Source organism: Podarcis gaigeae (assembly GCF_964106915.1).
Source record: "Podarcis gaigeae genome assembly, chromosome: 1".
Taxonomy (NCBI): Eukaryota; Metazoa; Chordata; class Lepidosauria; order Squamata; family Lacertidae; genus Podarcis; species Podarcis gaigeae.
In genome coordinates this window covers 8436120-8459156 of record NC_139678.1, presented here as the reverse complement: position 1 = coordinate 8459156, position 23037 = coordinate 8436120, and the positions used below count along the sequence as shown (strand labels likewise).

At 45.0% G+C, this 23037-nt stretch overlaps 2 protein-coding genes across 8 annotated transcripts in view; one reads left to right on the top strand and one right to left on the bottom strand.

Moving 5' to 3' along the window:
* CCDC175 (coiled-coil domain containing 175) overlaps window positions 1-22299 on the top strand; it is a 39088-nt gene extending 16789 nt beyond the window's left edge. For both annotated transcript variants that reach the window (XM_083733929.1, XM_083733930.1), the window contains exons 8-21: window positions 1399-1480; window positions 1971-2107; window positions 4039-4149; window positions 5135-5206; window positions 6771-6906; window positions 8839-8970; window positions 10403-10541; window positions 12246-12325; window positions 13876-14028; window positions 16711-16813; window positions 18450-18493; window positions 20092-20253; window positions 21161-21281; window positions 22176-22299. In XM_083733929.1, the coding sequence (XP_083590055.1) occupies window positions 1399-1480; window positions 1971-2107; window positions 4039-4149; window positions 5135-5206; window positions 6771-6906; window positions 8839-8970; window positions 10403-10541; window positions 12246-12325; window positions 13876-14028; window positions 16711-16813; window positions 18450-18493; window positions 20092-20253; window positions 21161-21181 (1372 nt within the window). In that variant the 3' untranslated portion in view covers window positions 21182-21281; window positions 22176-22299. The remainder of the gene's footprint in view (window positions 1-1398; window positions 1481-1970; window positions 2108-4038; window positions 4150-5134; window positions 5207-6770; window positions 6907-8838; window positions 8971-10402; window positions 10542-12245; window positions 12326-13875; window positions 14029-16710; window positions 16814-18449; window positions 18494-20091; window positions 20254-21160; window positions 21282-22175) is intronic.
* The window catches only part of JKAMP (JNK1/MAPK8 associated membrane protein), a 94959-nt gene continuing 94125 nt past the window's right edge, over window positions 22204-23037 (bottom strand). For all 6 annotated transcript variants that reach the window (XM_083737628.1, XM_083737632.1, XM_083737630.1 and 3 more), the window contains exon 7: window positions 22204-22849. In XM_083737628.1, coding sequence (XP_083593754.1) covers window positions 22631-22849 — 219 coding nt within the window. In that variant the 3' untranslated portion in view covers window positions 22204-22630. The remainder of the gene's footprint in view (window positions 22850-23037) is intronic.

Below are 23037 nucleotides of genomic sequence, written 5' to 3'. Positions count from 1 at the left end.
AGCAGAAATGCTATAAGAAGTTAAGTATATATAAGTAATTTAGTCTTAATGGGAAATAAGGTTAAAAAATATGTTATTTATAATATGATAGAAAATAGAGAAAGATGGAAAGGATTTGCTGAAACAACCAGTAGAAGTGGGATACAAAAAGGGAGGTGTGAGGAGGTCGAGGAAACAAGGGAATGAAGGATAGAGTATGGAAAAGGAGGGATGTTTTTAAATTGTTTTTGTTTTGCTTTATTTATGTGTTTAGTTTAATGGGTTTAGGTTGGGTTTTGTATTGTTTATATATTGTATTGTATTGTTTTTTCTTTTCTTTTGTTTTGTTTTTTTTGTGTGTCTTTCTTTTCCTTTCTTCTCCTTTTTTGTAACCTTTAAAAGTAATAAATATTATTTAAAACAAAAACAAAAAACAATTGCTCTGGTGTGAAACGAGGTATGCTGCATATATTATTTTCCCAATCCACAGGTTTCAAGGCACAACAAAAGCTGCCTTATTATACCAGATCAGACTATACATGCATCCTGGTCAGCGCTTTCTGCATTGACTAGTGACAGCTGTCCAGGATTTCAGATGGAGAAAGGCCTTTCTCATGACATGTTCCCTGCTCCATTTTAACGGGAAATCCCAGAGGCTGAACCTTCAAACTGAGCTTGCATTCTGCTGATGAGCTCCAGCACCTCTTTTGTGCAAGTGGGTGGGGTTCAATAACAAGAACAATAATAACCATTCACATTAAAGTGGGGTGCAGAGTGGGGAGACAAAGGACCATGCTGCATAGGGAAGCGAGGGAAGGTTAGGCTGCAGCCCTGGGTATAAGCTCCATTAAAAACAAGAGGACTTATTTCTAGTGAGTAAGCAGATATAGGATTGCTCTGTTCTTCTTCTTTGGAGATCACTTGTAGCCAAGTAAGATTGCTTTCCATGAACACAGTCTTAACAGCGAGTCCATAAGTGACTGTGGAGGCCAATTCTGGATCCACATATCCTTCCACAGTGGGGACATAGGTTTCCTGGTGGAAGTTGATCACGGTGAGGGTTTGCCAAATGTGCCTTCCTCTTAGCATGTTTCTCCCTTCTTGAGTTTGAGTGTCTTCAAAGCCCATGACGCCTTTGGTCAAGGCTGTTCTCCAATTGGAGCGCCCCTAGGCCAGTGTTTCCCAGTAGTCGGCTTCGCTCACAAGCCCACTCACCACGACAAGGTGATGATCCAGCGAGTATGATCGCTCTGTTAGTCTTCCAGCTGCAAGGCCAATACCTGACTCTCATTTTTACGTATTGCTAATAATTCTGATACTGCAGTGCTCTTAAAATGGCAGCATGCAACATCCAATGGATGGCAGTTCCTTCCTTTGCGCAGAAATAGCTTGTCTTAATTATTCTACGTTATTCTTCAGGTCTCATCTTACACATGAGGCAGCTAAAATGGGTACAGACTTCGATCAGGAAGCAGAAGCACTGCGACAACGGATAGAGGAGGTATGAAGACAAGGATATGTATCCTTTGACAAGCTGTTCTCCTGACTCGAGAAATATTATAAAGCGGGGACTATTGGCCCCAGTCCAACAGTGTGCACTCTTCATGGGCACAGTTCCCTTTTTAAAAGGGCTCTAGCTGTGCTGATTGATTTGCAGGGCTGGGGCGGGATTAAGTCCAGATTTTGTTCCACCCTCAAAGCAACTGCGGTGGCGTAATAGCGGCTTCTTTCACAGGTAGACCAAACCCCGGCTACTGACTTGAGCTAGAGAATTGCCACGCAGGTCCCCGTTTGCCAAGGGATTTCTCCTAACTCCCAGGCATAGCTGTCAGTCCCATTATTTCATTTAATTAAATCATAGATTGGCCACATTGAGAACTAGACTTGATGAGGTTTCGGTCTATTTTTATGTTCTGTGGTCCTCTGAAAGTGTAACTTCTTGACAACGATTTTGTTCAGTAAAATTAACCAGCACTGCAATTTGTTTCTAGGCTGAAGAGAAGCTGGAAACGATTATGCGAGCCTATAGAAAGCTAAAAAACGAAAACAATGCTCTCAGCACACAGTTTAATATTTTATCTGAAGAGGAAGAACAGGCCTGTGCTCTAAGAGACCAGCTTGCGGAAGAGTACAGTGACTTTTAGTGACTTGTTGAATGCTACTAGAAGTACAAGGTTCTATTATAGTGCTCCATGATAAGGAACCCAGCTCTTTGAATGAGATTTCTTCTGTGCATTGAATTACACTTCACTTAAGAACGTGTAAATCAAATGCAAGGGCAGAGATTGTTAAAAGTTCAAAAGTGGTCCTTTAATACAGTTTGTAAGGGCAGAGATGTCCTCCTAGTTCCCATGCCCTACTGTTAATGAGTATGTAACTAAGCCTAAGCATGTGAAATTGAAACAACTGTATATTGCTTCTGTATTTACCCATGCCTCCATTTCTCCCCATGTCAAATTTTGGAGCAGGGGCGTACTCTCTTGTACTCCGTAAAGCACCTCGCCCCCTGAAGCTAGTCGTCACCATTAATTTCAGTGGGGATAGTTGAATACAACCCACTGAAATCAAATAAAACTTTCAGGGTGGGCTGCTTGTAAATGAACAGGTTTGCAGGAGATGTGTTCTCTGAAGCAGAATTCTGGCCAGTTTCAAATTACCCATTCCCCAGTGCTGATGGTTGCTAGCCCAGGCTGGCTAATGGGGTTGTCACAGAAAACAGAGCCGTCGTGCCACCACAACAATAAACCCCTGAAGCAGGAACTGAGGTACTACTACTACTACTACTACTACTAAATTTTAGTATTTAAATGCTGCTCACCTGATTGGGTTGCCTCGGTCACTCTGGGCGGCTCCCAACAGAATATTAAAAACACAAGAAAGCACCAAAGATTAGAAACATACAGGGCTTCCTTCAGATGTCTTCTAAAAATCTAGTTACAGATAGTGTATCTGAAGAAGTGTGCATGCACACGAAAGCTCATACCAAGAACTGAGTTAGTTGGTCTTTAAGGTGCTACTGGAAGGAATTTTTTTTGTTCTAAAAATCTGATAGTTGTTTATTTCCTTGACATCTGGTGGGAGGGCGTTCCACAGGGCGGGTGCCACTACTGAGAAGGCCCTCTGCCTGGTTCCCTGTAACTTCTCACAGTGAGGGAGCCACTAGAAAACCCTTGAAGCTGGACTTTAGTGTCCGGGCTGGATGATGTGGGTGGAGATGCTCCTTCAGATATACAGGGCCGAGGCCGTTTAGGGCTTTAAAGGTCAGCACCAACACTCTGAATTGTGTTTGGAAATGTACTGAGAGCCAATGTAGATCTTTTAGGATCGGTGTTATATGGTCTCAGCCACCACTCCCAGCCACCAATCTAGTAATTACATTACCACCATATGTAATGGGTTGATCCTACTTAATTAGGGGTGTGGCGCCTCATACTTGGGGCCCTCAGGCCTTTCAGTGCAGCTTCCATAGCTTTCCCCAGTTGGTTCTCCTGCCCCAGGCCTGTTGTGTGATTTTGCCTGGCTGCAATATGTCCTTGAACTGAGAACATGCCTCCTGCTTGCCTGGGTGGAGAGAGGCATATTAAAAGTGGTGTTTGGGGAGAAAGCATCAATTATTATAATTTATTTACTGCCCTATACCCAGAGGTCTCAGGGTGGTTCAGGCCTTCCTTTGTTCTCATCATCCTTATGTAAACGAACTAGTCTTGAATCCGTCTCCTGAGTATAGATTATTATTATTATTATTATTATTATGAGCTAGGGTAGCTCAGTTGGTAGAGTATGAGCCCCATTTTGGCAAAGGTTTCCTGCATTGCAGATGGTTGCACTGGAAGACCCTTGCAGCCCCTTCCAATTCTATGATGCTATTATCATGGCTTGGGAATTGACCAGCTCATAACTTTATATTGATTGTCCTGTATCTTATTTTCATATGTTGTAAAACTGCCCCCCAAAAATATTTTTTTAAAGTAATCTTTTAACGAAGAGAAATAAATCTCTAAAATAAATTGCACATGGCCAGATGTGTAACCGGCTCTTCCCTTGCCCTTCCCTTGATAGATTTGAGAAGTTGTCCAACAAGCTCACCGAAAAGCTTGACCTCGTGGCAAAGCGCTTGGTGGAGTTGAGAGACCTGGAGGAGGAGACGGATCGCCTGCAGAACCTCTATGAGTAAGTTCCATTCTGAGTGCTTACCTGTTCATAGACCATCAGTGGCTGCTGACCCTGATAGAAATGCTCCACATCTAGTGCGGAAGGCATCACGCCTCCGAATAACGGTTGCTTGGAATTGCAAACGCTGGGAGCGCCGTCTCATCCAGGTCTTGCTTGCGGGTTTCCCAGAGGCATCTGGTTGGCCAGTGGTGTAGCGTCAGTTGCTGGTGCCCGGGGCGGGGTAAGTGTTGCGCCCCCGGTGGACTGGGCAACCTAGTGGTGCTGGGCTGCCGAGCAAGGAACCTACTCGCAAGCCAGAGCCCAGCAGAGGAGAGAGACAGAGATTCTGCCACTGCCTCTCATTCTCGCCTGCCCCTGGTTCTAGTCTGACCCGGGAGTGGAGCTCCAGCAGGGTGGCACTGGGTTGTTGCGCGAGGAACCTCCTTGGCACCAGAGCCCAGCGGAGGAGAGGCGCCCGGGGGTGGGGCACGCTAGGACATCCCTTCACTAGTCTTGAGAAGGAGACACAGCTGCTACCTCAGCCCTAAAGGCCCAGCCTGGGCATGGCTTCTCTCTGTGTTGCTCTGGACTAGAGGAGGAACCTGTCAGGGGGCGCAACGAGGCGGCCCCTAAAAAATGTGCCCAGGGTAATGTCCTCGGCCCCGCCCACACTAGGCCTCTGTGGTTGGCCACTGTGAGAATGGGATGCTGGACTAAATGGATGTTTGGCCTGATCTACATCCCAGATTACTGCAGAGTAGGCACCTCTTAAGGGCCCTGTGACAACGGATCAAAATAATATTGTTTTAGTCTTGGAAGAAAATTACAACCGAGCCTCCTTAGTTCAATGTTATCCCACTAGATTGCGCACGAGGGGACCCCTGAGATTTTGACTGCCTAGGGCCACTATCACTGCTTGGTGGTAGTAGCTGGAGAATGCTACTCTGCTTTGGGAGGAAATCATAGAAAAATTGATTATTCAGTGCCACACTTCTCGTTTCAGTTCCTCACAGACCGGCTATAGCAGAGAGCTAGGAAGTTTAGAGGTAACATTAAACAAAGAAGCTGAGAGAAGGTAAAATATTATCTGAAAGTAAAATATTGCACTAAAGACTTTCAGGACGTTTGTGTCAGATTCATAAACATACATGTGCAATTCCCTTGATGCTGCCAAATAAATGTTGTTAGGGTGGAACCTCTGGTTACGTCTTGTCCTCCTTACGAACGCTTCGGGTAATGAGCTCCGCTAACCTGGATGTAGTTGCTCCTGGTAGCGAACTTTACCCCGGGATGTGAGTGGAATTCGTGTGGCAGCAGCGTGGTGGCTGCAGGAGGCCCCATTAGCGAAAGCGCACCTCAGGTTAAGAATGGACCTCCGGAACGAATTAAGTTTGTAACCGGAGGTACCACTGTATTTAGGTCTGGATATCAAACTACCCTTTCCCAATTCATAGAATTGTGTAATGTAAACACAGGTACAGGTGCTAGATTTTCTGTGCCTATTGGGTCAGGCTTTGTTTTCTTTTTCTCCCAATCAGCCTTAGCCCCACCAAACCTACAAGCACACCCTTGCCAATGTGCAAAATCCCCTGTGCAACTTGCAGAATTTGAACCATTGAGGATCACAGAATTCTCCTTTAGCCAAATGGGAATCCTGGTCAGAAATGGAAAAGTGCAGTTGATTTAAGGCAGTGGCTATGCAGAAGGCTTAATAATTGCAAGAACACTTAGAATATAGATTGGGAACCTCTGCCTTGGTCAGACCACGCCTGGAAAACTGTTCTGAGCACCACGATTTAAGAGCGATATTGACAAGCTGAAAAGTGTGCAGAGGAGGGCAACCAAGATGATCAGTGGTCTTGGAAACCAAGGTTTATGACGAATGGTTGAGGGAGTTGGGGATGTTTAGCCTGGAAAAGAGGAGACTGAGAGGAGATAGGATAGCCATATTCAAATAACTCAAGGACTGCCCCATGGAAGATGGAGCAAGTTTGTTTTCTTCTGCTCCAGAGGATAGGACTCAAGCCAGTGGATTCAAGTTACAAGAAAGGAGATTCTGACATCAGGAAGAACTTTCTGTCACACCCTCTTCCATAGGAGCCATTTTGTGACTGGCGCCCCCAGCACTCTTCCCAAATTCAGAATGTCCCCACTAGTCCAACAAGTTTGGCATCCCCTGTATAGAGATCTTTCTCAGCCTGCATACTATTGCTTGTTGTTTGCCTCCTTGGGCTCCTTTGGGAGGAAGGGCAGTATATATATTTAAGCACAAGTAAATTCATTAGACTAAATTAGTGCTCTCTTTTTCTGGAAAGCTTTCTCTGTCCCAAATATCCTGTTCTTTTCTGGGTCTGTGGCGGTTGTTGTTTTTTAAAATGATGAAACATTGGAGATACCTTTCAGAACTGTCTCTTCAGCTGCTTTATTTTAAGAAATAACTCTTGATCTCCGAGTTACCGTGTACGAAGAAGCACTTTGAACATTTGCAACTGCTGTGTTGTTGTTACCGTTACCATAAACTTTATCAGCATCAGGAGATCCTTTGTACAAGAAAGGTGACTGAACCCAACGTCACTGTTCTAATTGACTGTTCTGTTTAACACTGTGGTGGCTAATATGTGTGGATCTCTTCCTGCTAGAGAAACCCTTCAGAACCAACTTGCTGAAATCACAGCCAAGTATGAGAAAGTTATGAATGATCAGGAAGAGTTACTGACCACTTCAAAGGAAAAGTCAGACGCTGGTAAAATGCACCTTAATACCTTAATAAAGCAGGTATGATACTGTCTTGGACTGGCTTGATGCAACGGAATGGTGGGTGGCACCAGCTGGGGAACCCCCAAAGTTCAAAGGCTCAGAGCCCAGGGGGTGGTGTTGGAACTACAGTGAGTGGTTGGAAAGGGAAGACTGGGAGGAGGAGGTGTCTGAAGCTGAAGGTGTGACAGGGCTTGGTGAACAGGAGGAGTCTGTGGCAGAGAGAAGTCCAGGATCAGAAGCTGAAGCAGGGGAGGAGGGAGGCCAAGAGGCAGAGATGAGTCAGGCTGATGCAGGTTTCCCAGGACCAGGAGAGGCATGAAGCAGGAGGAGCAAAGACAGACTTGCCAGTGGAGTCTCAGATTGCTTGAGTGAATTGCTCAGATTCCTCCCAGGAGAAGAGAAGCCTTAAGTAGCTGTGGGAAGGTGGGGACATTTAGTCTCCACAGCTGCCTCATAGAGGCAAGATCTACCCAAAAAAGTTGCTGTGTTCATGAGGCCTGGCACTCCTGAGCATACTTTGTTCCTTCTGGTAAAGAGTTAACTCCACTTACCTCGTGTGATTTATTGCTGACCCGCTCCTGTCAGATACCCACTACATGCCTGAAATGAAATCACAGGGCCACGTGCCTTTTCTACAGGTGAAATGAAACCTGGAATATAGCAGGGTTTCATAACCTAGACTCCTAGACTTGTGCTATCCCTGGTTAACATTTAAATACACACATTCTCCATCAGGTCGCCCGCCCCACTATTTCACAGGAATAGTAGTTATCACTGTCACTCAGCATTTTATTTTAGTGTATTTTTGGTCTTTGTTGGAAGCCACCCAGAGTGGCTGGGGAATAATAAATAAATTATTATAAATTATTATTATTATTATTATTATTATTATTATTATTATTATTATTATTATTATTTGGGGTGCATTGATTCCTCACAGAACCATGCAATATATCTGTGCTGTATTTCCCAGGAGTCTTTATTTCAAGCCATTTCAAATAGTCTAGTTTAGCGACATTGTCAGTGGGTTCAGCTTAGCTGCAAAACATCCTAAGTGTAGAATGTCCGTGCTTTCTACGTATGTACATATAGCATATGGTGCGAAAGTCACCCTGGAGAGCCACCACCAATCAGTGCAAACTATACTGAGCTAGACAGACCAATGGTTTGACTCAGTATTCAACAGCTTCCTAGACTGTACACAGATTAAAGACAGGACCACCCATGCTCAAATATTTACAATCTTAAAGGCACGGCACAAAAGGAAAAAGGGATAGGGCAGGAAGAGGGAAATAAACACAAGGACCAGTCCTTAAGTTACATTGTCTTTACAATGGGCAGCTTGAATGGAAACAGTTCATAGAATCCTGCAATGCAGGAATCTCAGCTAAAGCATCCATTACAGAGGGCCATCCTACCTCTGTTTCAAAACCGCCAAGGAAGGAGAGTTCACCACCTCCTGAGGGAGTCTGCCCCACTGCTGAACAGCTCTTACTGTCAAAGTTTTTTCAAATGTTTAGTTGGAATCTCCTTTCTTGTAACTTGAAGCCACTGGTTCGAGAAAACAAGCATGCTTAGGGATGGGAGGAGCCAAAGTCCTCTCTCAGCCCAGCTGTGGAGCAGAACCTGCTTTCTCATCAATTCTTCCATGGAAATTGATTGAAATTGCCAGTCAAAACTGCATCATGCTTAGAGCTAGACTAGATGTGATGGCACCAGATCTGTGAGTTAGGTGTTCCCCTCCCATGTGTCTTTTTCCTCTTTAAATGGGACTCTCCTCTGCCCCCCAAACACATCCTTCTTACATATGGGCAGCTTCCAACAGAAAATGCAAGAATATACAGAAGCCCAGATTTCCTTTTCAGTCTGGTCAAATTGTGCCTCCCAGTCTCTTGAGGGACAAGAATAGCAGAAATGATCCCTGCCCTTTCTTTTATTCCCTGTGACTAGAATGAAGAACTTACGGTAGAACTATTGAAGATCCAAGACGTGGCCAAGCAACTTGCCAGCAAACTGCTTAAAAGGCAAGGTTACTACAAAAAACGTGATGCCAAAGTGGAAGCGGAAATCACTAAACTTGAGGCAAGAGAGCCATCTTTTTGTTATGTGGCATAAATGTATGGTATGTAAGTCTCCAACTCCTGTTATCCTCAACCAGCATATTCATGGGCTGGGATGATGGCATCTAGTGGGTAACATGTTCCCTTTCTGTGATTTAGTGCTGAGATCAGAGAGGACAGATCTCTGTGCCCGACATAGTATGATGTCCGAGCCAAATTCAGAGGTTTAGTGGGCCCAATTAGGCCTGCAGGGCAGAGATTCTCCCAACTTTAGAGGTTCCAAGTGTAGCCCATTGAGTCTCCACCACACTCGGCACCAGATACTGACCTGTTGAGGACATGGCTTTGGTAGGGTTAAGGGCCCTTCTGCTACGGCATGCCTCAACACCACCCATTCTGTATAAATTACTGCTGCACGTGTGAGGGGGTCAGAAGAAGTGTGCTAAACTTGCAGCCAGGAAGGAATATTGACCTCTGGTCTGTAGCAAAGATGCCTGAGCATCAAGATGATGGGAGACGCCTGACTGGGCATGGAGGGCAAGCAGTGGTCTGTGGGAAGGAGGCTCAGCTGGAGATGCAGGGGAGGGGTGTTCAGTCCTAGGGAGGTGAGGGGCTGTGTGGGCAGATGTCCTGCCCAGGTTGGGTCACAATGGGATGGATGGATGGATAGATAGACAGATAGAGTGGCTTCCCTACCAGCTCTTTCCTTCATCAAAGCTGGTGCAAAAATATGTAGCCATGACCTCTGGTCATCTAGCAGTTGGAAAGTTTGACCCAGCAACCCATCTTAATATGTCACTATTGCTTGCCTTGTTAGCATCTGTCTGTCTCAAGAGACAATGGAGGGTGCTTCCAAGGGTGAAGTCAGACTGCTGTGTTTGTAGCACCAAAGTGACCCCCCCGGGGCTTCCTAGACTACAAACCCCACCTCTTGGCTTTACTGATGAGGTCCAAAGGAAAGCAAAGCAGTATATTTGGCACCACCTTGGCTGCAGGAGTTGCCAGAAGGAGGCGTAAAAGGCACCATCCAATCACTTTAGGGACCCAACTCTGGATTTGTGTCAGGTTTACTCCTTATCCTTTTCTTCTTCTCCCAAGGATATCTTGCAAGGCCATGAAAGTTTAGGATAAGAGCTTTCCTTCTCCTAGATGGGCTACCTTCCCCTGCAGAGGAGCTCCATTTGCCCCTCACTTCCCTCTACAGAATGTGCAGAAACTGCCTTCTTAACTGTTGGATCCACTTTTGGTCTCATCTGCTCCACCCGCCACAGCCTGTCTTCACGTGCAGAGAAAGTCCCTAACTCACGGAGGGTTTGAGACCCATCGGCTTAACTGTGCTGTTTTGAGAATCCCAAACACTTTAGACAAGCCAGCTGTTTAATGCATCAGACCATTTAGGAAGCCCATTGCCTCCTCGTTCATTCCTTGTGTATGGCTATTCATTTTCTCCAAAGAACGAATATCATACCGTAACAAAACTTACAACGGAAAAGGAAGAACAACTGAAAGTTAATATCCCACTTTCGGAGCAGTTGAGAGTGGAATTGGAGGAACTAAATGCTGAATATACCATCCGGAAGGACTTGTATGACGGTATGCCTTGAGTAGTTTCCATAGGACAGCAGCTTTTTCTCCTGCCTGTTTCTAAACTTTGTACATTCCAAGACATCACAGAGCGATAATGAGCGCAAGGGAGTGCAGGCTTCCTCTTCCCCCAATACTTCTTCTTATATTGTATTCTGCAGATAGGAGTCGGGGGACATAGGTCATGGACGGAGCCCATGCTTTCTTAGCTGAAGTGCCTGGCGCCATCCCTGCCCTCTCTAGCTAACCTGGAATACTGCTGCCAATCTTAGCAGACAGCATTGGACCAGGTGGACTAATACTTTTACTCCCCAATTCAAGGCAGCTTCCTGTGGAGTGATGGTCAGGGTTTATATTTTATGTACAAGACACAACTACTGCTTTTTAACCCCATTGGGTAATCAAAGCAGCTCGTAACATCAAAACGCAATAGAAGCAACTATAAATGCAGCCTACAACCTTAAAAACACAGCCATTAAGAACAAATCTATTAAAAGAAATCCACCAGCAAGTTAGCCATCAAAAGACTGTTCAGTAGGCCAGGTTTTAAATCTTTTCTTCTGAGGCACAGTTAGAGGTCAGTGAGCTCTCCACTCCCTGGGCTAGATTTGAGATGGATTTGGGTAAAAACAGTTAACTTTCAAAACTTTGAATTAACTTTATGAAGTTCAGGGCCTGGAACACTCCCGGCGCAGAGAATGCAACAAGTCAGGGAAAAGGGTCAGAGTGCTGGACACAGAGCCAAGGGGCCACTACTTTTGAGGAACTTAAACCATGTGGGTGGAACATGTTTCTAGCACTCAGTTACCTGTCCATGATCCTTCAGGCCTTCCATTTGATCCTCTTCTCTTGAACCCTGGATCTGTATTGTCTGCCTCCTTGCCTCCCAATATAATGGACTGTCCTCCTTGTTTCTGGTTCCTGCCCTGACAGCTGGCTGGACCCCCTACCTTTCTGACTGCCTATGGGCCCTGCTGCCTCAGAAGAGGAAAATCCACGGGCCAAGCATAGGCAAACTCGGCCCTCCAGATGTTTTGGGAGTACAACTCCCATCATCCCTAGCTAACAGGACCAGTGGTCAGGGATGATGAGAATTGTAGTTCCCAAACATCTGGAGGGCCGAGTTTGCCTATGCCTGCCATAGGCAGTTGCAGAAAATGTTAGGGACTAGAGCCATTCTCCAGATACGGAAATTAAGATAGAGCAAGCAGGTCTGAACTTGTGTGTAACGAAAAGCTTCTGCACCTCTCTGGTCTCTGTTAGAGAGATCATACTGGGTTATTTGGGACGTGGGTGGTGCTGTGGGTTAAACCACAGAGCCTAGGACTTGCCGATCAAAAGGTTGGCGGTTCGAATCCCCGCGATGGGGTGAGCTCCCGTTGCTCGGTCCCTGCTCCTGCCAACCTAGCAGTTCAAAAGCACGTCAGAGTGCAAGTAGATAAATAGGTACCGCTCCGGCGGGAAGGTAAACGGCGTTTCCATGCGCTGCTCTGGTTCGCCAGAAGCGGCTTAGTCATGCTGGCCACATGACCCAGAAGCTGTACACCGGCTCCCTCGGCCAGTAAAGGGAGATGAGTGCCGCAACCCCAGAGTCTGTCACGACTGGACCTAATGGTCAGGGGTCTCTTTACCTTTACCTTACTAGGTTGTTTGGCTGCTGTTGTGGCTTATATTAGCTTAAGTAAAATGGAGTCTTTCCTGTTTTGTTTCTAGAATTCCAGGAAGAGATGCTCACACTAACTAAGTGCATAGACAAGTCGACAAAGGAGACCGCCAAACTCACCAGGCTAAAGGTAATCACTCTGGTGTGATCTGTGCTTTGGGGGGGCATCACATTTCTGGCAGCTCGGCTTCTGTGATGCTTGGTTCCTTATCCAAGCACCCCAGATGTAAATATGCACACAACTTGAAGCTGCAGACCAGCTGCAGACCTAATCCTAATGTTTAAGCACAGCTAGTATACTACACAACCACATCACATGCTGACTATCATCTCCACGTTATTTTGCTGATGGAGTTAATTAAGCTGGTCACTTGGGAACTTTAAGGTGAGAAGGACCAGTTTCATGGAGAAGTGGCACCGCGCAGCATGCAGCTTATTCAAAATAGGTCACACAAGGAGGCCACACAATAACGGCCTCTTCCTCAGGCCTGGGTTATGGGATGGATGGCTCCACTGCAGAATGTGGCCGTTAGCTAAGATGAGGAAAACCTTTTGTGGCCCAAAGGGGGGGGGGGACCTAAATTGTATAATTTGGTATTTGAATCATTTGTATTAGGAATTGTACTGAGGCTATTATTGGTTTATTGTAATTGAAAACTAATAAAAATATTATTAAAAAAAGACTGCATTCCAACTTCTAGGCCGGGGTTGTTTGTGTACATATCAGTGATGGGCAGAATAACAAATTTGACAATTTCATTGTATTATTTATTACATAAAATTTATACATTGCTAGATTGTAGGGGGGGGGAAACAACAGGAAAGGCGATTTACAAACGATAAAACTGTAAAGCCAGTAAAAAGATTACAACCCTAATTTAAAACATACAAAATATTTATTCAGTTTGTAGTATTTTACCTTTGTATAGTAGGCTTGTTCCTAGAACCCCTCACACATCCCTTTCTGCCTTCCGTCCAGGCCGGCGAAAAGGGTTATCAGAGTTTAAGGACACATTCCAGCTGGGCACAAACACCCCAAGATGTGAAAGAGGGCCAGTGAGGGGTGTGGCTGGGGAGAATCCCAGGAGCCAATTAGAGAGGCCCAAGGCGTTGCTGGATAAATAACCGAGCAATGCAAACTCCCACCTGTTTGATGGGGTGCAGGTGCCCCTCCCTCAGGTGACCTCCATTGGTGGCGAAGTCCTGCTAGCAAAGAGCACCTGACCAAAAGGTGTGCAGGCAGAGAAGCTACCACCAGTGGGAGTTTCAGGAAGGGGCTGGACTGGTGTAGGATCTGATGGATCCTGTGTAGACCCTGCTGCCATCATGTGACAACAGCGGGCAGAATCCAGGCCTCTTCTCAGTGCCAGCCTGGGAGCTGTTGCAGCAAAAGGGTGTTTTTCCCTTCTGCCTTGGTTGGCACAAGCACTGGGAGGTCTAGGTGTGGTGCTGTTTGAGTTGACACTGGGCAGAATGGAAGCTGTATCAGGGGCGACTGCCCCATGGTGATTCATTTGCACATGGAAACACTGGATGTCACAGCTAGAGTAGCACGAGCAGCAGCCCTGAACTTAGGAAGAATTAGTTCCCCTACTTTGTTTTCCTGCCTCCTCCCCATCCCTTTTATATGGTGTCTATTAGACTGCCAGTGCTCACAAACTAACTATTCTTTCCTCACAGTCTCACGCAAAGAACGTAATAAAGACCAACAGGGAGAAAGCATTGCATCAGCTGCAAAGCTTCACACATTCTCTGAAGTACCTTGAGAGAGACATCTATGAGATTAATAGAAGGCTGTACATTTTGAACGGAGAAAACGACAGATTAAGAGCAGTGAGTATTCCGAGTCTGACTCTGGCACATAAAGCCCACACCTTCAGGAAGTGGAAGTTAACATATCGCAGTAGCGTGACACACAAACCAATACAAGGACCAGGAAGAGCTTTGAAAAAGTTGTTTATTGGACTTCATTATTGCTTTTTGGATATTTTGGTTGTAGCGAGGAATGCATGTATTCTGGGTGCACCAAAACAGGAAGCTGCCAAACTGGGAAAAGATGGCATTGTGCTATTTGGTCTCTGCAAACCCTAGAAATGGCTGCCCTACTGCAGGAACCCATTCTTAGGCGTTATTTTACCCTGGTGATCTTGCTCTGCCTGTTTGGCAGCTGCTGGCTGCAGAGAGAGTGTCATGCTCACTGTGCTTGCACATTTGACTGGGTTGTGGATTCCCAGTACAGTGATTGACCCCATTTGCTGCTCTCTCTTGCCTTTGGCCTCACTTTGTAAAATATATATATATATATAGCACTTTGTAATATATATATATATATATATATATATGCTTTCGTAGATTTTCACGGGTACAGGAATGCAGGTTTTGGTGTCCTCGGGTGTCTTCCCGTGTAAAAGTTGGGGTGTCTAGTTGCGTGACGACACATCCCGCTTGCCAGACATCTGGAAATTAGCCCTCCCCACAAAAACTGACACCAGATCCAGAGGCACACAGAACGCCAACACCAATCAACCACACCAGACCCAAACCCAGACCCTCTCCACAGATGAATTACTGACACCATCCAGTAGCCAATCCATGGTGGCACCTCCGGATGCTGCACCCCCCTGCAATCCCTACACAGATCTGGCTGACACAAGCCACAAAACCACAGCTCGCCCCTATACACGAAGCCAAGCCAAAGCACAACTAAGTGCAATACAGCCATCTTCTCAGGAAAACTCTTCACAAAGTTCAAGAGGTCAAGACACAAAGACTTTAGCAACTAATCCACACCTAATGACCCACCTAAGTGGTACTCAGGATATCACTCAAGAAATCACTCAAGGTATCTCTCAAGTAATTAAGGAACAAAAGAAGAAAAGGCACACTAGCCTGGGAACTTCCTCTCTGCCCAGAACATTGGAGGCTAGACACCACACCCCCTCTACAGTATTTATAGGAACTCAAACATTGAGATCCCGCTCTGTTCCAGTAACAAGAAGCCGAAAGCACCAGCCTGAAGATGACGAGTGAGACCTCGTCGAAACGTCGCCTAGACACCCCAACTTTTACACGGGAAGACACCCGAGGACACCAAAACCTGCATATATATATATATATATATATATATATATATATATATATATTTGCTTTCGTAGATTTTCACGGGTACAGGAAAACCTGCATATATATATATATATATATATATATATATATATATATATATATAAATAAATAAAATTTATTCCCCCTCTTTTTCTCTACCTCTGTACTCAGGATACATAGGTGCCTTAGGTGCCAACACACTTAGGAGCCTCTGTCATGCATTTCACACCATGGGCTTCCTGGCCCATGAAAATTTACTTGTTTGCCGTTCAGCTGCTATATGACCATTCACTGCATATGCACACCAAGATATCAGACCCTGATCTCTCCCAGCCCTTCTTGGAGATGCCAGAGATTGCATACAAACCACCGAACTATGACCCTTCCATACAGAACTTGGGGGGAGCTGCTATGCCTTCCCCCCTGAAATGTGGTCCACAAACGAAATCTCTGCCATCCCTCCGTTTTCTTAAAAGTTTGTACATCACCAGCTGCCCCAGCCCAGGCTTCCTTCTTAAATATCTTGAAGTTTACAGAGAATTTGCTGGTGTGGTTCTATCCAAGATAGCTTGGGGAAATTCAGTAATTATGCAAATTTTAAATATTCAGTCCTGCCCGTGGAATTCAGGTTTCCTTGGGGCAGAGTACACAGGGTGCAGATATGTGTGAAAGAGGCATATAGAAGTGAATGGAGAGATGTTATATTCACTGTAAATTTTGTATGTTTTCATCTGAAACTTCTTAGGTCACAGGAAATTTCTAAATAGAACCAGAATTGAAGGGGTAAACGTTGGGTGGTTTAATGAGTGCAAGGGTACTTTCAGGTACTTACAAGGACTCAAATCACAGGGCAGAGTATTAAACTCACAAAAATAAGCAGCACAGTAAAGCGTTAGGAATATAGGTTGTTATACCTTTTTAATCCCCTTCAGCTGTACGCAGCAGCTGACCTGTTTTTACCCCTCGTGCAGTAAGCAGACTACACACAGTTAAGTAAGTTTAAAATTATTTACTTACAGATTCAAAGTCTCAATCCTGCATTGTTCCATGCAGCAGCAAGGATAACATAGGCAAAATACTCTTGTGTAGAAAATACAGAATATAGTTTCAAACATGTGTTTTAAGCTTGGGAGCAAGCCTAGACATGTCTTTTTCAGTGCCGAGAGAAAGGAAGAGCAAAAGGGTTCACTTCCTCCCTCTAGAGGGTGTGACTTAGCTGAGCCTATCTAGCAATACAACTCTGTGGTCCTTTACCACTTTGTGCGCTAACTAGTCCTATGCCTGCTAGTTGTATTTGACTGCAATCTCCCACAAGAAAAACAAGATGTGACTTAAGAAGTGATAGGCTTGTTGTATATTATTAACAAGGACACGTCAGATGCTGACACTCTGGGAACGTTTTTACCCCGGCAGGGCATTGCCTTTCTCAAAGAAGATATCTCTGAAATCGAAAGTGAGGCAAAACTCTTTCGGTCAGAGAGGCAAGAAACCCAGAAAGCTACCAAAGAGCTTCATGGTGAGTGACGTGTGGCATGAAGTTGATTGCTGCAATACAAAAGCCCCGCATTGCAAGGTTTCTTCCAGACCGCTGCTGTTTTGCAGGTGGGAATCAATCACATACCTGCAGACTCAGGTCGCACAATTAAAGCGGATTTGGCACTCTTGCACAACAAACCTACTTACCCCACCCCCCAACCCAAGAAAAAACCACCGCATTGCTTGACATAACATCCCTCTGTACAGACAGATCAGAATGAATTTTCAGTAAACTGGCCATCACACATCTCCAGCGATATGGGCCGTGGCTGGCTTTCCCAAGAAGTTTTTTAGATCTGTGGCTTTATGGCTGCCTTTCCTCATGGCTGGTCTGCCATGCTGAGCAATCAAAACTGTCTTCTCTGAATTGTGACTCCGAGCTGGTGCTCAGCCAGAATGTACACACTGCACTGAGTAGCCACAGACCCACGTATGCAGTGCTGCAGTATGAGATTCTGGGGAAGGGCTATAGCCCAGGGGAGCAGAGCAGCTGCTTTTGATTCAGAAGGTCTCTGGTCCATGGCATATGCAGAGAGGACTGGAGAAAGCCGGGAGAACCATTGTCAGTGTAGAGAACACTGGGCCAGACGGACCAGTGCTCTGACTGCAGGGCAGCTTCCTATTCCTGCATTGCAGGAGGTTCACAGAATTGTAGAGTCGGAAGGGACCCCAAGGGTCATCTAGTCCAACCGCCCCACAATGCAGAAATCTAGATGACCCTCAAGGTCCTTTCCAACTCTACGTTTCTATGATTCTAAACTGCGTTATCGCTGAAGACCAGGCTTCCTCAACCTCGGCCCTCCAGATGTTTTGAGACTACAATTCCCATCATCCCTGATCACTGGTCCTGCTATCATGGGAGTTGTAGGCCAAAATCATCTGGAGGGCTGAGGTTGAGGAAGCTTGGCTGAAGACAATGCATGCCATGGGGGAATTCCTTGGGGCTGCCATAGATAAGCATAAAAGGCCAGGTGGAAACAGAGGTGCCAGTCAAGGGGGGGGGGGAATCAGTGTGTATTCATGCACACACAGACATACAGAGAGGTATGTACGAATGATAAAAATATATCTTAATCTGCTCCCTGGATTGACACCCCATGTACAATACATAGGGCAGTTTTTTGTTTCGTTCTTGCATTTGCAGTGTTCCCATTATTGAGAGAGGAGAGTGCCAACAACCACAGTGGGATTCCTATTAGTAAGCTACCCAAGTTCAGAGGTGTAGAGCAGGTTGCTTTCGCCACAGAAACATCACCAGTGTAATTTCCCTTTCCCCTGCAGGAATAAGGGGTCACTTGCACCGGAGTGGGATTTAAACCTGCCCCTGCCACTAACCACTGGGACCAAACCCCCCTCCTAGCTGTGTGTTTTCAGCGGTTAGATTGTGTTCTTAATTCTTTTGTTTATAGCAGAAAGATATTTTATTAAGCTAACTGGCACTCTAGAAGCACCAGGTATCCAACGCTTTTGATAAAAGTATTTCATTTGGTCTCAGTTGCTGTCTGGATTTTCTCTTTCTATGGATAGTAGAAAAATCACTTTTAAATCACTTTTAAATGGCAGACTTTTTGGCAGACATTTCCCTAAACGCTCTAAAATGTCTTAATTTCTTTTAGGACTTTATGTCAAGAAGTGGATAAGGGACACCAAGCTTCAAAAGGTATGATGCAGTATTGGGTTAAGAACAGCTTTTGGGACACGATGCCCTGGGTTTTCCTCCTGTCTAATCCCCCTGGAAAGAGAGCAGCTTATACAGGATTGGCTGTCAGGCTGGAAAAAAGAAATATATATTGCATATTGGACTTGAGTTGCATAACAAATATGCTTTTGATTCCTTCTGCCCTTAGCCCCTGGTTGAAATAGCTCATGTGGGTATCTTGCTTTTGAAACTGCAGTCCCACTTGTACTTAAAAAAAAATGATTCAAATACAGTACAATTGCATCTTACATGCATTTAACTTCCGCAATTTCAATTATTGAAGGTAGGATGGTTGAAATTTCCATTGAAAAATCCATCAAGGTGGAGAGCTTAAAAACTCTTTTTGCACCAGATCCGCTTGATTTCCCCAGTGCGAAAAGAGCTTTTCACGCTCTCAGCCTTGCTTGCTGGGCAAGGCTTACTTGATGCATGGGCTCTGGGAGGAGAAGTGATTCTCCCTCTCCCTGAGAGCCAGTGTGGCGTAGTGGTTAAGAGCGGTGGACTCGTAATCTGGTGAACTGGGTTCGCTTCCCCGCTCCTCCACATGCAGCTGCTGGGTGACCTTGGGCCAGTCACACTTCTCTGAAGTCTCTCAGCCTCACTCACCTCACAGAGTGTTTGTTATTGGGGAGGAAGGGAACAGAGAATGTTATCCACTTTGAGACTCCCTTAAGGTAGTGATAAAGCAGGATATCAAATCCAAACTCCTCTTCTTCTCTCCCCTTCACCTGCTAGCCTTAGGAGCAGCTCCAAAGCTTTGGGTATACATGACTTTTGTGTATATGCAGAACCTTTGGAACGTCCCACATTAGATGTGATCGCACTGTAACAAAACTATACACAGTCGTACCTTGGAAGTCAAACAGCTTAGTTCCCGACCGTTGCAAACCTGGAAATGACTGTTCCGGTTTGTGAACTATTTTTCGAAGCTGAACGTCCGACAGGGCTTCCGCGGCTTCCGATTGGCCGCAAGAGCTTCCTGCAGCCAATCAGAAGCCATGCTTTGGAAGTCGAACGGACTTCCGGGATGGATTCCATTCGATTTCCAAGGTACGACTGTAAACCGTTCAGCCCGGACACTGAGATTCAGCGCCGAAGACCTTCTGGCGGTTTCCTCATTGCGAGGAGTGAGGTTAAAGGGAACCAGACAGAGGGCTTTCTCGGTAGTGGCACCTGCCCTGTGGAACCCCCTCCCTTCAGATGTGAAGGAAATAAGCAGATATCTTATCTTTAAAAGACATCTGAAGGCAGCCCTGTTTAGGGAAGTTTTTAATATTTAATTCTGTATTGTTTTTAACACTCGATTGGAAGCCGCCCAGAGTGGCTGGGGAAACTCAGTCAGATGGGCAGGGTATAAATAATAAATTATATTCTATATTATATTATATTGCTGCCATCTCTGTAACACCTAAGTTACAGACAGATTTTCAATGGAAACAAGAGTTACACATTCGAATGTGGGTATTCAAGAAAAGAGGCTGGGGCAACCCTAACCAGCCTCTTGCAATAGAAAGTTTAACAGCCCAACTTGAAGGTGAGCCATCTTTCTTTCGCTGCAGTTTTTCTTGAGGTACCAGAAAGACATCATGATTATTCTGGATGAGTATATAAGGAAACACAGGAAAAGGAACGACAAGCTTGACTATGTTTACGACGGGCTGCAGCTAAACTATATGGCAATGGAGTCTCTGTTAGAAAGCAGGTCGGACCTGGGTGACGAGGTGAGCTCACTCTGCAGTGGTGGCGCATTGGTTCAGTTCTACACAAAGGGCGGCTGAAACAGCAGAACTTACACTCTGTGAAGCAGATTCTTGGCAACAGAAATATACCACGCACAAGGCGGCTGGGGAAGATCTGGAACAATATATTCTGGCAGCACTTACAATTTTTAGTAGCTCAAGACAGGTGCCATTTGTTGCAATGTACAGAAACCCTATCGGGATGCAGGTGGCGCTGTGGGTTAAACCACTGAGCCTAGGACTTGCTGATCAGAAGATCGGTGGTTCGAATCCCCGCAACGGGGTGAGCTCCCGTTGCTCGGTCCCTGCTCCTGCCCACCTAGCAGTTCGAAAGCCCATCAAAGTGCAAGTAGATAAATAGGTACCACTCCGGCGGGAAGGGAAACGGCATTTCTGTGCGCTGCTCTGGTTCGCCTGAAGCGGCTTATTCATGCTGGCCACATGACCTGGAAGCTGTACGCCGGCTCCCTCGGCCAATAAAGCGAGATGAGCGCCGCAACTCCAGTTGGCCATGACTGGACCTAATGGTCAAGGGTCCCTTTACCTTTACAGAAACCCTACATGAGACATTCAGGAGTCAAGCTGTATTTCCAGTAGGGCTTTATTCCGGTTGCAGTCTTGCATCATCATCAAGTAGTCTTCTTACATCCAGGAATCAGCACACATATACACGTACAGGGGAGAAGCCAGCGTGGGGGAGTCAACCATATCTCTTTATGCTGCTTCAGCATTTCTGCTTAGCGGAGAGTGATAACTCTGATACCCACAACAATCCAAGACCATTCTCTCTGTTCCCACTGCCTAATAAACTTGCTTAGAAAGGAAAAGGAAACACACCAAAAGAGCTTTAATTTTTCATTCTTTCTTTTTCTCCCTTTCTTTTTGCTAGGGGCAGGAATCTGAACAGTAATCACAAAGGCCCTGCGACCGCATATATCCTTCTTTCTTAGCCTACCTTTCCTGCAGCACGAAGCCCAAGATTGACAGTACCTATTTGCCAATGGTCAGAGGTAGGGGGAGCACATAATACAGGGATTGAAGATTTCAGGTTTCCCTACTGCAAAATTTGGATTACCTTGACACAGAATGTTAATTAAAAATAGTAATAGGTGGCTCTATAAGAGAACTTTTGCTCCGGCAAAAGGTAGAACATTTATTCTGGGAAAGCGAGGTGCAAAACCTGGTAGGTGCTTGAAAAAGCATGCTCTCCCACAAAAATGTTTCCTCTGCAAAATTGGCTGACGTGAATTGGGAGATTTTCCTAATCACAATTTAAATCACTAGCCCGTAAGACTTGATTTAATCTTCTTTTTTTTACAGAAAGACTCATTCTTGCTGGTATAATCTTAACATTTACAACCAGATGAAGGTTTCATTTTTGGAATAATAAATTTTCAGAGTAGTTTTTACAGTTATATCAAAAATTTATGATTTGGTTATACTATTACAAATACGTAGACCAATAATTATGAAATTATTGTCAGGTTTAATAAGTTTATGTTTGGACAACTTTTCTGCTGTACTTTATGGGAAGGAGAAAAATAATTATTTCCTTATCAATTTAAACAATGTATTTAACTAAAACAATAACATTATAGCATATGTATCCATGTTTGTTCACTGATGTGATCAAACAATTTTTTTAAATAAAAAAACAACCTTTAACTGAGTTTTAGTACACATGAAAAACTTAAACAAATCCTGATTTCCTGATGAATAGCCTTTAGACTATAGTGTAACATAAATAGAAGATTATCTTTAGAAAGATTTCCCCCCCCAAAAGCATTTTATTTTAAAAATGCGATTGAAATCAAAAAAATCTGAATTAAATAAAAAATCTGATTTTTTAAAAATAATTAATAAAAATAATAACAATGCATCGTTCTCCCAAACCTCTTATCTAGAAATGAAGAGACTGCAAGAGCTGTGGACTGAAGTCGGAACACTGAGCTTTATTCTTCTACATATCATTCTTCAAAGACGCGATAAAATACTGCACTCAGAAATAAAAATTACACCGTTTCCAGATACGCTGTACAAAATGTTTCACGCTCGCACAGCATGGGCAGATAATAAACATATTTACAGGGGACGGTAGCCTTGATCGTTCACCATGAACAGCAGCGGGGACTCTGGCTCCTGTGGCTGATGGAACACTTCTAAGGCATACATGGCACAGGTGTATCCAAATGTTGCTTAGGAGGATAGAATCTAGCTGATGTGGGGGGACGGGACTAAGCCTTGATTCTAAAGAAACTTTACCTGAAAGCTGGCTGATAGGAGAACTGAGAGCTTCCTATAAGAGGGGAAGGATGTGTGGGCCCCAGAGAACCTCAGCCTACAACGCTGGATTCTTGGCTCAACGTCCGTTTGCTCCATCGGAGAGTATCCGCGAAGGATCCGTGTACTTTGCAGTAAGCAAGTAAAATAGAGCAGGTGCCGGCACCAAAGCCAGCAGGGGCAAGTCTTGGTAGACGTTGTTCAGCTTGGAGATGGAGATGATCCCGTAGGCGTGCAGGAGCCAGTGGCTGAACAAAACAATGAGCCTTTTCTTCCTGACAAGGAGATCCTTGAAAGTCTGGTAAAACAGGAGACAAGATGTTGCCGTTAGTTTTTACACAGACGTCGTCTGAGGCTAACGCAGAGATTTCAGAAAGGGGCAGAATGAAATCAAGGTGCCTTCTGAAGCCTCTCCTTTTATCTTTTCTCTCGGTGGAGAGAGCTATCTGAACTGAGCCGTTCTTAGTTTCTCTCTCTATCATATTT